The following is a 15,986-nucleotide window of genomic DNA, read 5'->3' as shown; positions in this document are numbered from 1 at the left end:
GAGAAAGGCATTACGTGGGCTAGAATTAGGAATAGATGCCTGCCTGACACTAGTTTTCTGATTCTACCGTGACACGGGCTCATGCTGTCCTTTCCTGACGCCTGGCCTCAGTCAATCCCTCCTCAGTCCATTAAACATGTTCCAATAAACTTGAACCTCCAAAGAAAAGAGTCTGCATTCAGCTTCTCTTTCCAGAAGGCTCCTGTTCAACAACGTAGAGGTAAATAGCACATGGGCCTCACTTCATCTATCAACACATCTAAGATACAGGTCTTCGTCAAGGTGATATATACTTCTTGATACTCTTCTACCAGAACAGTAGGTGGGTGGTACTTGCCTTACATCCACACAAAGAAAAGGGGCCCTCTCAAAGGGTTCATTGCAGACCAAGGGCATCTGCTGTGAAGACGACCTGCAAGTTCCCTGCACTACAGACTGAAAAGAGCAGTTTTTAAATGGCAATGCTCCCCCTCCCCGCCCCCAAACAAAATGTTTCAAGCCCTTTTCACCTAAAGCTCCAATACAGAATACATACTTAAAATAATATATAACGCTAAACATATAAATGGGAACTATCTTTACCATCACCGTCATCAACGTGATCATTATCACCATTATAGTGGAGAGGAAGGAGAGATTTGCAAAATCTACAGGAGGGATGACAGAGAAAGAGGAGTCGGAAATAATACTAGGTTTCTGGCAAGTGGTACCCTAAACTGAACGGAGTATAGAAGAGGAGGAGAAGCAGGTTTAGCGAGACCAAGAAAGTCTTAGGGACAGAGAAATTGGTGACGACGAACTGGTAGGTGGTGGGGGCAGGAGGAAAGAAGGTGTGTAGGAACAAAGGCAGTTTAAGAGGGTGTGCAAAGCGGACGGAAAGGAATCCACAACTGAACAGCGTCACACTACAGCATCAGCACCAAGGCTGCTCTCCCCGGTTTTTCATTTGCCCAAGTTCCGTTCAACACCGCGAGAACGCAAACCCAGGAACTAACCCTCCTTCCAGTAGGCTAAAGACCCGCCCACCACCCCGCCCCGCCCATTGCGGCCCAGGCCCCGCCCCTCTGTCCTCCCTGTATTCGGCAGTGTCAATAAAGTTGCAGCGGTTTGACGTTTGCGGCGGACAACATGGCGGCCTCCATGCTGAGCTCTTTGCTGCGGACCGTCCGGCAGGTCAGGCCCGCGCCTTTACCCCCACCTCTCCTCTCCCTCCTGAATCTCCAAACCTGCGGGTCCCCCACTACTCTGCCACCTGTAGCGCCCAGTGCGGACCCGCCCAGGGGTCCTCCCTCTGCCCACTTCCCTCCTCCGGCTTGATTCAGGGGAGGTCCGAGCCGCAGATGTCAATGTGGTATTCATAAGCGTAGGATAACTAACTGGCATTGAAAGCTGCAGATGGACTCCAATTTATACGGAAGTGAGTGTAGGTGGAGAAGAGAAGGGGTCCGAGGATTGAGGCCCCAGGGACTCCAGCGTTGAGATGAGAGCCAAGCAAAGGAGACTTGAAAGGAGCTCAGCGAGGGAGGAGGAAAGCCAGGAGAGTGTGGTGGCCTGGAAGCAGACATGACACAATTCACAATTTTCAAGAGTGGTCAACTCTGCTCAAAAGTGACACGTGAGTTAAAAGAAAGGCTGAGAATTGACTATTGGGTTTAGCAGCGTGGAGGTTGTTGGGACCTTGATCATAGCGGTTTCTATGGCGTGGTGGGGGCGAAAGCCTTCAAGAGAGAGTGGGATAAGCCCTTGAAGATGTTTTGCTGCAAAGGGGAGCAGAAAAATGGGTCAATAGCTCCAGGAGGAGGTGGGTTAAGAGTGAGTGTTTTGTGTTGTTGTTGTTTTTTAACATGACAGAAGTAACTGCATTTTTGTGTTCAAGGGAAAGATCCTGTAGAGTAGAAAAAATTGATTATGTGGGAGAGGGAAGAATTGCTGGAGCTGTACCCTTGTGCAGGCAAGAGGTGATGGGTCTCATGTTCAATTGTTTGATCTTAGGAACACGGACAGTTCATCTGTAATATTGTTGCCCAATAGAAATATAATGCCAGGGCAGGCCTGGTGGCATAGTGGTTAAATTCGCATGCTCTGCTTCAGAGGCCTGGGGTTCTCAGGTTCGGATCCCGGGCGCCGACCTATGGTACTGCTCATCAAGCCATGCTCTGGTGGCGACCCACATAAAAAATAGAGGAAGGTGGGCACCGATGTTAGCTCAGGACCAATCTTCCTCAGCAAAAAGAGGAAGATCGGCAAGGGATGTTAGCTCAGGGCCAATCTCCCTCACCAAAAAAATAAATAATGCCAACCACATATGTAATTTAAAATTTTCTAGCAGCCACATTAAGAAAGTAAAAAGAAGCAGATGAAATTAATTTTAATAAGAGATTTTATTAAACTCAGTATATCCAAAATATTATTTCAAACATATCTATAAATATTATTTATGATATATTTACATTTTTTTCAGACTAGATCTTCAAAATCCGGTTTGTATTTTACACTTACAATACACCTCTGATTGGATGCTAAATTTTCCACCATTAAAATAGAAAATTTAGTCCTACCAAAACAATAAAGTTGTTTAATGTTTACTGTGCTTCAGTTTAAATTTTTAAAATAATTAAAATTAAATAAAATTGAGAATTACATTTCCCAGTTGCACTAGTTACATTTCAAGTGCTCACTAGCCATATGTGGCTGGTGGCTACTGTATTGGACAGAGCAGAGAATGGAGAGCATATGGCTACAGACGCTGGTAAGTGGGTAGATGGAAATTCTCTTCGGATTGCTTCTTATTTCATAATTAAAGAGAAAGTGGAATTGAGGCCAGGGAATTGAGGATGTACAAAAGACAACATTGTATTTATGAACCATGGAATTCAGGCTGGGTAAGGGGGAAACAGGAAATCAAAAGCTGAGAGACAGTGAAAAGCTGGTAGGATCAATGGATTATAAGTCCCAGTGGGGTTGTTTTGGGGATGTTAGAAGGAGCAAGCTAGAAAGAGGTGAGAGTCAGAGAATGAGATACACAAAACTGAGATAATAGGAAGCTTGCGCTTATTAAGACCTAGGGCATGGAAGTGAGTAGGTAAAGAAGAGCGGAGGATAAAAATCACTGGAAGAGAGGAGTTCAAGGAATGGAGAGATCAGAGTATAATTTCATGTGTGTTGAGATCACCAGGAATTAAGACAGGAAGAATATTGCAGAGAGTGACAGTGAGGATCTAAATTCAGTAAAAAATGAAAGCTGGCGGGGAGCGCTGTGGTAGATGATGGCAACAGTGAGGGGTGGTGGGAGGTATAACTCAATGGCCTGAGAGTCAGAGCTTCCTTTCAGGAAGGAAGGAGGCTCTGGAAGCTGCAGTGAAGAGCAAATACACCTACCTACCTCCACGCCCAGTGATGGGAGAAAAAAGAGCTGCAGGGGAAGCTATCAGCACAGATTCAAGATTCAACTAGGGTAAAAATCTGAAGGGATGTTACGAGAAGAAGCTGAAGATTGAGAAGATTTTGATGATGGTAGACCAAGAGTTGAAGAGGACCCAGTGGAAGAGTTTTAGGAGGTGAAGAGGGGTGAGAGAGAGGGCGGGACAGGATGTGTACAGAACACAGTAGAATGCAGCCTTCGTATATAAAGCACTGTTAGAAACTGATATGAAAATACAATATGATGGAGATGTGGGCAAGACATAAAACATTCACAGGAGAAATAATATAATAGACCAATAAATGTTTTATTTTAAAAGTATATTACTTTTATAGTCAGAAAAAAAGTTATACAAAAAAGAATGAAAGATTTTTTTTTTTTAATAAATAGAAACCTGTTAGGAGATAGTAGAGAAGTTGATTAGGAATAGTTTGAAAAAGAATTGAAGGAAAAAATATTTAATTTTGGTTTCTAAGTCTCCTTAACTTTCAGTTTCATAGGCAAAAGCAAACCTTACATTGTCCCTCAACATGAATTCTTTCTTCTAGCCGGAATGATCCCCCTGGTCTCATGAATGTACCTTGTTCAATTCCTCTTTTGGTTTGGACAAACTTTACTTTCTCTCCCCCTCCCCCCACAACCGTGTCAAAATTCTGTCAGTCCTTCAAAGCCTTGCTGAAGCCCATTTTTCCGTGACACTTATTTTCAGCCACAGTGATCACGGTATTCATTTGATTCAGTCATATGTCAAATCGATATTGAAATTCCATTCATGCTTGTCTTATTTTCAAAAGTTGGGTGTAGAATTGTTGTATTTCCCCATGAGACTTTCAGTGTTGAAGGTGCTCAGTTTATCTTTTGTTAATAGATTGAAAAAATGTTGGCTTTCTAGTATAGTATTTTCATTTTCAATTTTATATTCTGTATAATGCCATGCATATATTTCTTCTATAAACAGCTTTTATAGAAAGCCATCGTTATTTTCCGTAGCTGCAATTTAATAAACAAGTAATGTTTGCTCTGGTTTGGGAGAGAATTGAGTTTGCTAGTGGCCTATACTCTCTATGCCTGTACTGTCAGTCAGAACTGTAGACTATCACCATGTAAACGTGACAATAAGAAGCCTCTGTGTGTTATTACTGGACAACTAGTGCTAAGAAATATTAGGTAAATAATAATTTCAAAGTACCCTTTGACCTAGCAGTTCTGCTTCCGAGAATTTATCCTGCTGATATATAGGAATACGTATGAAACAATTTATTTGGAGGTTGTTCACTGCAGCATTGTTTGTAATGATAAATGTGAGGTGTAGTCCAGCTGTCCACCCGTGGTCACAGGTTACATAAATTATGATGCATAAAAGATAATTTCCTTCGACCTTTCTAAGTTCCCAGCTGTGGCCCCTGTGAGACAGATTAACAAGAGAAAGCATGCAAATTTATAAGTTTTACGTGACACAGGAACCTTCATAAGGAAATGGAGACCCACAGAAGTGGTTAAACCTGGGTGTGTTTATGCTAGGTTTGATGGAGAGTGGACAGTCGCAGGGAAATGTGCTGGGATGAAGGGTATGGGCTGAGGGTAGTAAACTGGGGGAGGCTTAGCAAGGCCTGTTCATTCAGATCCTCTCAGTGTCCCTCGTCTTCAGAGAGAAGGATGCCCCTTTCCCCCTGGACGTAGGGAGGGCACCTCTCACGGGAGGGTCTTACTACCCGCTTCAGGGGAAGGTCAGAAAGTCCTTCTTGCACGTGCCATTTCTCAAATTCCTTTTTTTGAAATAGTCAATATGCCAAGTTGCCATATTTTGAGTTAGTGTGTCCTGAACCGCATCACATCCATACAGTGGCATATTATGCAAGCTAAAGAAAATGAGGAAGCTTTTTAACATATGTATATGGAAAAATCTCCAAGATATATTGTTAAATGTGAAAAAAAGGAGGAGAGGATGAAACAAGGGAGAGGGAGGGAATACATGTATTTGTATAGACAAAAGTCTCTGGAGGGATACGCAAGAGACTAGTAACAGTGGACACCTTTGGAGGTGGGGGTGGTTACTGGGCAGACGAGGAATGAGGTGGGAGGGAGACTCCACCGTATGTCTTTTTATATTTTTTTGATTGTTGAACCATACATATAACTATTAGTCTAGGTAAAGGTCAAACAGAATTATATTAAAAATATCAGAAAATTTTTCACCTTCCAACACACGTTATTGAGTTTGTATTAATTACCAACATTTTGGCTTAATGTACATCCATAGCAGTTATTTATTCTGAATTAAGAAGTCTATTATTTTAAGTTACTAAAGTGATCCAAAATTATTAAAAAAAAAAATTAGGTCATCTATAGTGATTAAAAGAAGGTCACAGGATGGGGGACACTGGCAGAGCCTGGGTCTGACTATCCTTTGCTTGTTTCTTGTCTCTGTGTTTCAGATGGTTCCTTCATCAGCTTCAGGCCAAGTTCGAGGTTACTATGTGGACTGGAGAATGTTGCGTGATGTGAAGAGACGAAAAATGGCCTATGAATATGCAGATGAGAGGCTACGGATCAATTCGCTCAGGAAGAATACCATTTTGCCGAAAGACCTTCAGGTTAGCTAATTAAGATGAGTCCCTATCTACCACACGATCATTAACTCAGATCACTTTTGATACCGTTTGTTGTGATTTAGTATCAATATAATTTCTGAAGAATATGATCAAATACTCCCAGTCAACATAAACAAATACTCTTGAAACTGATTTTGTTGAGTTTCAGATTAAAGAGAACTTTTTACTCCTAACTAGCCTTTTAACTGTTTCGTTAGGTGATCCTTAGAAAGTACTCGTGCATGGTAACCACACAGAAATTGGGCAGTTATTTTGACCTGAGGTTTCTCCCCCACTTCATCCCAACCTTTCACCTCTCAAGGCGTTGGGAGGCTTTGCTGATGTATGGGGCCATGTGCCTAGCACGTGGCCTAACCTGTTCCTTGCCTGGGGCCATTCCTAGCCTGCCTTTCTGAACTCCCTGTGTGCTGAGGTGGCCTTCCATTTAGGTTAGCTTTCTTGTCACACTCCTTAACTTGAGTGAGAGGATGTCAGCCCTGTTTGGCCTCCTGAAGCATAAGGTCCTGCAACCTAACTGGTGACAAAGACACCTGCATTCAAGAGTCTTACCAGGGAGTATAACTCAAACTCAAGGCCACTCAGCTTATCAAAAGCTCAGAGTGAAAAAAGAAAAAAACAGTTTTAGAAGCTGGCAGAATAATATACAGGCCATTCATTACTGTGGATTCTTTTAAATCTTGTCTAGATTAAGCTGGATGAGCAGAAAACAGAATGCCCTGGACCACTCTGTTATGCTTTTACCATAATGGCATTAAGCTACCTCCCTGTGTTTAGGTGGGAATAAGAAGTAGCCCCTAGAAACTCAGCTCAGGATGTCGTGGAGGACCTTATTTATGAAGACCCCAGGAATGTCTCTCATCTGAGAACCCGCGATAGCTGTGCAGAGACTCTGTGAGTGGCGGGAACTGATGGTGGCTCCATGTTGCCTGCCAAGTAGCTTACAAGTCAGATTTATGTCCCAGCTCTAACACATTTACAGGCTTTCACAGCACACTCTTTTGTCTCCTTTTCCCTTTGCCCCAATTTCCTCATTTGTAAACTGCCTTAAATCTTGTTGGGAATAAGGAGAGGTATGTATGTACATATGTACATAATCTGTAGCTATTCTTCAAGGTCTGCTGCTGTGAAACTTTACTTCATTCTTCCAGCCTGGTCCTTGCTCCTCTCCAGGTCCTTCAATAGCATTTACTATCTACCATTCATTGACTTAATTGTGTTGTTTTATATAATTCTCTAAGTATTTCATAATGGCAACATGTGCATAACCTTTTGGAGAGCAGGAACTATGCTTAGTGCTTAATAGTTTATGTTAATTTAGTGGCTTTCATATGCATTTTCTCATTTAATTTATGTACTTTTAATATGTTAGAGTAATTATTTTGCTTCTACAGTTTAGCACAGGGTCAATCATACTTGTCAGATTAAAGTGAATATAACACACACACACTAATATGCAGACTTTTAAGCACATATGTAAGAATAAATCTTTACTGACAAAACCTTAGCACAAGCTACTGCAATAATCTCTCTTTTTCTCCTCTCAGCTATATATATATATATATATTTTTTTGTGAGGAATATTGGCCCTGAGCTAACATCTGTTGCCAATCTTCCTCTTTTTGCTTGAGGAAAATTGTCTTTGAGCTAACATCCATGCCAGTCTTCCTCTATTTTGTATGTGGGACACCTCCACCACATGGCTTGACGGGTGTGTGTAGGTCTGCACCTGGGATCTGAACCGAGGCACCCCAGGCCACCGAAGTGGAGTGAGTGAACTTACCACTATGCCGCCAGGCTGGCCCCGCCTCTCAACCATTTTTGCCCTTACCAGATTCATTCTTTACATTGCAAATAATCTTTTAAAAATGTAAATCTCATCCGCTCACTCATCATTGCTTCTCCAGCAGTCAGAACCTTTACCACAGATGTCAAGGCTCTGTGGGATCCTACCCTTCCTCCCTCTCCAGCCTCATCTCAAACCACATTCCCTCCTACTTGATCTTTAGCCCAGAGGTTTCAGACCTTCATGATTCACAAATCATATGGGAAATAACCTAACTTTACATATCAAGGAACTAGAAAAAGAAGAGCGAACTAAACCCAAAGTAAGAAGAAGAAAGGAAATAACAAAGATCAGAGCAGAAATAAATGAAATAGAGACCAGAAAAACACTCAAGATCAATGAAACTAAGAGCTGGTTTTTTTAAAAGATAAAATTGATAAACTTTTAGCTAGACTAACAAAGTTAAAAAGAGAGAAGATTCAAATAAATAAAATCAAAAAGGAAAAAGGAAATGTTACAACCAATAAGACAGAAATACAAAGGCTCATAGGAGAGTGATATGAACAATTATATGCCAACAAATTGGATAACCTAGAAGAAATGGATAAATTTCTAGAAACATACTACCTACCAAGACTGAATTGTGAAGAAATAGAAAATCTGAACTGACTGATAATAAGTGAGGAGATTGAATTAGTGATCAAAAACCTCCCAACAAAGAAAAGCCCAGGACCATATGGCTTCATGGGTGAATTCTTCCAAACATTTAAAGAAGAATTAATGCCAGTCCTTCTCAAAGTCTTCCAGAAAACTGAAGAGGAGGGAACACACCCAAATTCATTTTACGAGGCCAGCATTACTCTGATACCAAAGCCAGATAAGGACACTGCAAGAAAAGGAAACTATAGACCAATATCCCTAATGAATATATATGCAGAAATTCTCAACAAAATACTAGCAAACCAAATTCAACAACACATTAAAAGGATCACATATCATGATCAAATGGGATGCATTCCTGGGATGCAAAGATGGTTCAACATATGTAAATCAATAAATGTGATACACCACATTAATAGAATGAAAGATAAAAATCATATCATCTCAACAGATGCAGAAAAAACATTTGACAAAATTCAGCATTGTTTCATGATTGGGTCTAGAAAGAACATACCTCAACATAATAAGCCCATAGCTAACATCATACTCAACAGTGAAAGGTTGAAAGCTTTTTCTCTAAGATCAGGAATAAGACAGAGATGCCCACTCTTGCCACTCCTATTCAACATAGTACTAGAAGTCCTAGCCAGAGCAATCAGGCAAGAAAAAGAAAAAAAAGGCATCCAAATCAGAAAGGAAGAAGTAAAATTGTCTTTGTTTGCAGATGACATGATCTTATATATAGAAAATCCTAAAGACGCCACCAAAAAACTGTTAGAACCAATCAATGAATTCAGTAAAGTTGCAGGATACAAAAATCAACGTATAAAACTTAGTTGTGTTTCTATACACTAATAACAAACTATCTGAAAAAGAAATGAAGAAAACCCATTTACAATAGCATCAAAACCAATAAAATACTTAGGAATAAATTTAACTAGGGAAGTGAAAGATCTGTACACTGAAGAGTGTAAGACATTGATGAAAGAAGTTGAAGACATAAATAGAAAGACGTCCTGTGTTCATGGATCAGAAGAACTAATATTGTTAAATGTTGACACAAAGCCATCTATAGATTCTGTGCAATTCCTATCAAAATTCCAATGGCATTTTTCACAGAAATAGAGAACAAGTAATCCTAAAATTCATATGGAACTATAAAAGACCTCTGAATAGCCAAAGCAATCCTGAGAAAGAAGAACTAAGCTGGAGGTATCCCACTTCCTAATTTCAAACTTTATTACAAAGCTATTGTAATCAAGGCAGTATGGTACTGGCATAAAAACAGACACATAGATCAGTGGAACAGACTCGAGAGCCCAGAAATAAACCCGCGCATATATGATCAACAAATATTTGACAAGGCAGCCAAAAATACTGAATGGGGAAAGGATAATTTCTTCAATAAATGGTGTAGGGGAAACTGTAGGCAAAAGAATGAAACTGGACCCCTATCATACACCACTCACAAAAATTAACTTGAAATAGATTAAAGACTTAAAAGTAAGACCTTAAAATGTAAACTTCCTAGAAGAAAACATAGGGGGAAAGTTCTTTATCATGGGTCTTAACAACGATTTTTTAGATTTGACACCAAAAGTGTAAGCAACAAAAGCAAAAATAAACAAGTGGGACTACATCAAACTAAAAAGCTTCTGCACAGAAAGAAACAACAGCATGAAAAAGCAGCCTGTGGAATGGGAGAAAATATTTGCAAACCATATATCTGATAAGGGGTTATTATCCAAAATATAAGGAACTCATACAACTCAATAGCAAAAAAACAAAAAAGTCCGATTAAAAAATAGATAATGTGAATAGACATTTTTCCAAAAAAGACATACAGATGGCCAACAGGTACATGAAAAGATGCTCAACATCGCTAATCATCAGGGAAATGCAAATCAAAACCACAATGAGATATCACCTCACACCTGTTAGAATGGCTGTTATCAAAAAACATAAGAGATACGAGTTGGCTAGGATATGGAGAAAAGGGAACCCGTGTGCACTGTTGGTGGGGATGTGAATTGGTGCAGCAACTGTGGAAAACAGCATGGAGGTTCCTCAATAAATTTAAAATAGAACTACCATATATGATCCAGCAATTCCACTTCTCAGTATATATCTGAAGGAAATGGAATCACTAGATAGAGGCAGAAGAGATATCTGCGCCATCATTTTCATTGCAGCATTGTTGACAATAGCCAAGACACGGAGGCAACCTAAGTGTCTGTCAGCGGATGAATGTGATATTCATTCAGAGAAAATGTGATATATACACACACACAGTACAATACTATTTAGCCATAAAAAAAGAAGGAAATCCTGCCTTTTGCAGTAACATGGATACACCTTGATGGTGTTAAGTGAAATAAGTCAGACTGAGAAAGACAAATACTGCGTGATCTCACTTATATGTGAAATCTAAAAAGCCAAATACATAGAAACAGTAGAATGGTGGTTACCAGACGCTGGAGGAGCAAGGGGAGGACGGGGAGATATTGGTTAAAAGGTACACATTTCCACTTATAAGATGAATAATTTCTGGGGATCTAATGTACAACATGGTAACTATAGTTAACAATACTATACTGTATACTTGAAAGTTGCTAAGAGAGTAAATCTTAAATGTTCTCATCACACAAAAAAGGTAATTATGTGGGGTGATGAAGGTGTTAACTAACTTTATTGTGGTAATTATTTCACAATATATACATATATCAAATCATCACGTTGTGCACCTTAAACTTACATGATGTTATATGACAATTATATCTCAATAAAGCTGGAAAAGAAATCATATGGGGAGACAACAGGAACGCATTCACATATTTTCCAAATGACTTAAACAAAAATGTATTTATTGACCCTATTCATTATAGCTCAAAACTAGAAACTACCCAGATGTCCATCAACTGTAGAATGGATAAATGAATTACAGTATATTCACACAACGAACATTACCACCAGTGAGAATGAACAAATTATGATACATGCAGCAGTATGGATGAATCTCACAAGCATACTGTTGAATGAACAGAAATGAAGTCAAACAGAAATGAATAAAAAAGAATATATACTTTATGGTTACGTTTATATAAAATTCAAAACAGGAAAACTCATCTGTGGTGCTAGTAATCTGGTGAGCCGTTGGCCAGGAGGTCAGTGACTGAACGAGGCACAGGCTGGGCCTGGGTGCTCAGAATGTTCTATTTCTTAATCTAGTTGCGGGTACAAAGCTGTGTTCTGTGTGTGCAAAGTTACTGCGCTTTACAAACTTGTGGCTTGTGGATTCTCATTTATGTTGTTTCAATTAAATTTTTAAAAATTCATATTGGGAGCATGTCAAACATTTCTGTCACTTTTCTGGCCTATTTGTTTCTACTCAGAGGTTTGCTACTGTGTCCAGGGTTCTTTGGCCAAACTCTGGCTACATTAGTGAATTGAGCCCTTTGTTCTCTTCCTCTAAGCATTGGCTTAAGCATCTAGAATAAATAAATGCGTACAATCTGTGTAATGTTGTTGTGACTTCCTTTAGGAAGTGGCTGATGAAGAAATTGCTGCCCTCCCCCGGGATAGCTGTCCCGTCAGAATCAGAAATCGGTGTGTTATGACGTCCCGTCCACGAGGTGTGAAGCGGCGCTGGCGGCTTAGTCGTATCGTCTTCCGTCACTTAGCCGACCATGGGCAGCTGTCTGGGGTCCAGCGAGCAATGTGGTAATCAGCTCCAGAACCTACTGAGCTTGCGGGGAAACCGGTTCTGGCAAGAAGACTTTTCTAGTAGACAAAATCCTACTTTTCATAGAATTGAGTATAGGAGTCTAGTCTATCTGATGCTGGTGACAGTTAAATTACTTTTAAATTTTAAATGAAGTTTGGATCTGTCAGTGCATTCTGGCTGTCAGTGAATTATCTTTTCTCTTGGACTTGAACATACTGTTCCCACGCATGGTGCAGAGAGCAGAGTAATAAAAATATTTTCTGTAAAAATATGCTCTGTGTGCTTGCCTTTTCCTTCAAGTTTAATCTTTTAGTAATATATAAGGGTTCCTGTATTTTTTAAGGGCATTATTTCATAAAGTAGTATAATCTTATAGTTAATCCAACTCATTGACATGTAGCTCGACTATGGCAATTTCAAATCCTGGGCTGGCTGCCTTGACCTGCAGAGCTCACCTTACTATTAGTTTAGTTTATTGTTAGAGAAACAATACCTTGGAAGGTAAAGCTGATGTTCTGGGATATCTAACTAACACTCAGTTTGTGTGATGGCTGAACAAAAGACAGAACCACCAAGTGTTTTCTTGTTCCGTCTTCAAGGGCCCTTAGAACAAAATATGTCACTTTAAGCCCTTGAAAATCTATCCAAAAGTTTTGTTGGAATAGTATATATTCCCTGTATTCATGTTTATTTCATCTGTAGCAGAAATGAGTAAAGGTTGTCTTGTGCAGTAACTCAACAGTGTCATCAGCCCAGTGATAAAAATGTGCCCGTAGAAATACAGAATCACCTACTTAGGAAAGTATTCCTGGAGCTGACACCTGAACTGAAGTCAGGAGCAAGGGGTGGGGAGATTGTTTGCAGAGGGAACAGTGGAAGCAAAGGCACAACGGTGTCAAACAGTGACACTGCAGTCAGTTCAGTGGAGAAATATGAAGGACAAGGCCATGTCGTGCAAGATGTCACATATGAGAAGGGGTTAAGATTTAATTTCAATACCAGCTATTGGAGAGTTTTAAGCAAAGGAAAGACATCATCAGTTTGCTCTACAGGTAACTGACAACCATGTGGTAGATGGCCGAGAAAGGAAAGGGCTACAAGCAAGATGACCAGTTTGGAAGATGTCTTGTTCAGGAAGACTAGGGTCTGAACTAAGGTAGTGGGATTAGCGAAGATGAGAGGACAGATTTAAAAAATATTTAGGAAAGAAAATCGCACAAGATTAAGAGACTGCTTATATCTAAGAGGTAAAGAGGGCTCTCTAAGTTCCTAGTAAGGGTGACTAGATAGATAGATGATAGATAGATAGATGGGAGAAGGCAACTCCACGATAGAAAAAATGGGGAAAAAAGAATGGGTTTGGGGGAACAAAAGCTACGTGAGCTCAGGTTTCAGTCGTGCAGTTTGAGATGCCTGTGTCATGCCGATGGAGAAGTCTCGTGTGCAGCCAGATAGCAGAGTCTGGAACTCAGATGGAGGTGAAGTAATGAGAGGGAATTATCGTGATATACCTTCGATTCATATTTCCTAAATTTATATTACAACTTACTTACCAACTGGAATGCTCTAGCTAATGTCCCAACAACTAGTAGCTAATATTAATCAAATTATAACTAGAACATCAAATTTGCTGATTTTCGCCATTTCATTGATAGGACACCTCCCACCTTTTCATTTGTCTGACCCGGGGTCCGAGTGTGATCTATGTATTTCATTTGGTTGCTATGTCTCTCTCTTCCCTTTTTCCTTCATGTCACTCATTGGTTGGAGCCAGGCCATTTGTCCTGTAGAATCTCTGACATTTGGCTGTTTGCTGCTTCGTGTGTCCTTTAACTTACTCCTGTCCCTACAAACTGGCAGTCACATCCAGAGGCTTAACTAGATTCAGATTCAATTTCTCAGGAATGAATTTTCACACGTGTGCTGTGTACTGTCACATCAGAAGGCATGTATCTGGTTGTCCAGCTTTTAGTGGTGACTGATCAGTGGGTTCAGGTGGGGTCAGCCTGATGTTTAAAAAGTTCACCATTTATTTTTTTATTTTTTGCTAGGAAAGATTCATCCTGAGCTAACATCTGTTGCCAATCTTCCTTTTTTTTTCCCCCTCCCCAAAGCCCTAGTGTATAGTTGTATTTTCTAGATAGAAGTCCTTTTAGTTCTTCTATGTCAGCTGCAGCCACAGCATGGCTACTGACTGACAGACAAGTGGTGTGGTTCTATAACCAGGAATCAAACCCAGGCCACCAATGTGGAGCGCACTGAACTTTAACCACTAGGCCATCAGGGCTGGCTCTAAGGTTCACCATTTATTAACCTGTCACCTAATGACTTTAGCATTTCATTGGTGATTGTTACCCAGATCTATATTTCATTAAGGATTTCAATGGTGATTTTCTAAATCCCACCATTTTTTCTGCATTAGCTGGAATTTTTGTTTCCTTTATCAACAATTTATTTCCCTGAAATACATTTCATACAACAAAGACCATATAAATGCATGATTCTCTGTCAATTTTCAGAGTAAGACTTGGTGCTCACATACTTCCCAAGGTAACAAATGACTTTTCACTATCATAATGAACTCATAGATTTTCTAAATATTTAATGTTTTAATCCACTTCAGACATTATTTTGATGCTTGAATTAATCCTCCCACTGCCCCTTATCCTCCCACTGTTGGGTCCTATATCCTGTTGGCTTAATATTTGATATTTCCTTACCTTCTGGGAGAAAATAACCCAGTCTTACCTTGTATTATTTCCTGCCTCAGGCACTTTTCCAAGGGTCCCTGGTCCATCTGGTAGGAAAGGGCATTTAGAGACCACATGTGAGCACTAGGATGCTGCTCACTGCTACTGAATTTTGAATTGTCATTGCTTTTAGGCCCTTTTGGTGGGCCTTCCTAGGATATGTGTATTTTTTTAAAGATAAAAATAATGGCAAGTTTATATTGATTTTATACTTGTAAAAGTCTTAGCTCCTAATGATAACCTCATTATTACCTTTATAATACATAAAAATAGTTTCAATATACTACTGGTTTTTCTCCCACTAACAAACTAGTGATTAGAGTACGGTTCTCTTGTCCTTAGACTCCATCTCACTAGTGATGGGGTCAAAAGACCGTGTTCTAAAGTCACTTGAAAGTAACGTTTTTATAACAACTTGATATGTGTTAGGTTTGTTTTCAAATTTTAGGGTTTTTATGTGGCTTTTAAATTGTTAACTGTTAGGTGGTTCCAAAGTCAAAACTATAGACAAAGGTACATTCGCAGAAGTACGATGCTTCCATCCCACCTCTTTCCTTCTCCTATTGGTAACCATCAGTTGTGGGTTTACTCTTCCCGTTTCTTTTTGAAATATACGCAAATACCTGTGTATCTGTGTATTCACATCACCCTTTCCAATAGTAAGATAGTTAGGTGGACCACTGCTCTGCATCTGTATCCTGTGATTATTCTCTATCAGTATAGAATATAGAATATATTATCTATGTATATAGAATATAGAAATAGAGAAATACTCTTCATTTCTTTGGGTGACCATAAGTACTGCCTGTGTGGATGTTCCACTTTATTCAGCAAGTCCCCTATTAATCGACATTTGGGTGTTTCCAATCTTTTGCATATATCATGCCAAATTTTTGCCAGTGCTATCTTTGGGAAAGAGCCTAGAAGTAAAATTTTGAGTCAGAGAATACATACATATATAATTCTGGTAGATATTACCAAATACCCCTCTATATGAGTTTTAAGCTTTTCAACCTTTTCATTCCATTCTTATATG

The 15,986-nt window shown here is 39.7% G+C and overlaps 1 protein-coding gene across 3 annotated transcripts; it reads left to right on the top strand.

Moving 5' to 3' along the window:
* The first annotated feature begins 1,107 nt into the window (after positions 1 to 1,107).
* On the top strand, positions 1,108 to 12,471 carry MRPS14 (mitochondrial ribosomal protein S14). 3 transcript variants are annotated; one of them, XM_004425014.2, is made up of 3 exons: positions 1,108 to 1,173; positions 5,857 to 6,015; positions 12,018 to 12,471. In XM_004425014.2, exons 1-3 carry the CDS (start codon positions 1,129 to 1,131, stop codon positions 12,198 to 12,200), a joined length of 387 nt encoding a protein of 128 aa, XP_004425071.1. In that variant the 5' UTR covers positions 1,108 to 1,128; the 3' UTR covers positions 12,201 to 12,471. The 3 variants fall into 3 exon arrangements, with proteins under 3 accessions (XP_004425071.1, XP_087294351.1, XP_087294350.1); XM_087438225.1 differs by lacking the exon at positions 1,108 to 1,173 and adding an exon at positions 1,593 to 1,615; XM_087438224.1 differs by lacking the exon at positions 1,108 to 1,173 and adding an exon at positions 3,356 to 3,557.
* Positions 12,472 to 15,986: the final 3,515 nt, after the last annotated feature.

Source organism: Ceratotherium simum, chromosome 2, assembly GCF_057802395.1.
Source record: "Ceratotherium simum simum isolate JZ-2026a chromosome 2, ASM5780239v1, whole genome shotgun sequence".
Taxonomy (NCBI): domain Eukaryota; kingdom Metazoa; phylum Chordata; class Mammalia; order Perissodactyla; family Rhinocerotidae; genus Ceratotherium; species Ceratotherium simum.
The sequence above is the reverse complement of the archived record's forward strand: the minus strand, read 5'-3'. Positions and strand labels throughout refer to the sequence as shown.

Bases quoted from the DNA above. Each gene is read 5' to 3' on its own strand.
- MRPS14 (XM_004425014.2), top strand. From the start codon at position 1,129: ATGGCGGCCTCCATGCTGAGCTCTTTGCTGCGGACCGTCCGGCAG. The intron at 1,174-5,856 runs GTCAGGCCCGCG...TCTGTGTTTCAG, and splicing joins TGCTGCGGACCGTCCGGCAG to ATGGTTCCTTCATCAGCTTC. The intron at 6,016-12,017 runs GTTAGCTAATTA...GACTTCCTTTAG, and splicing joins TTTTGCCGAAAGACCTTCAG to GAAGTGGCTGATGAAGAAAT.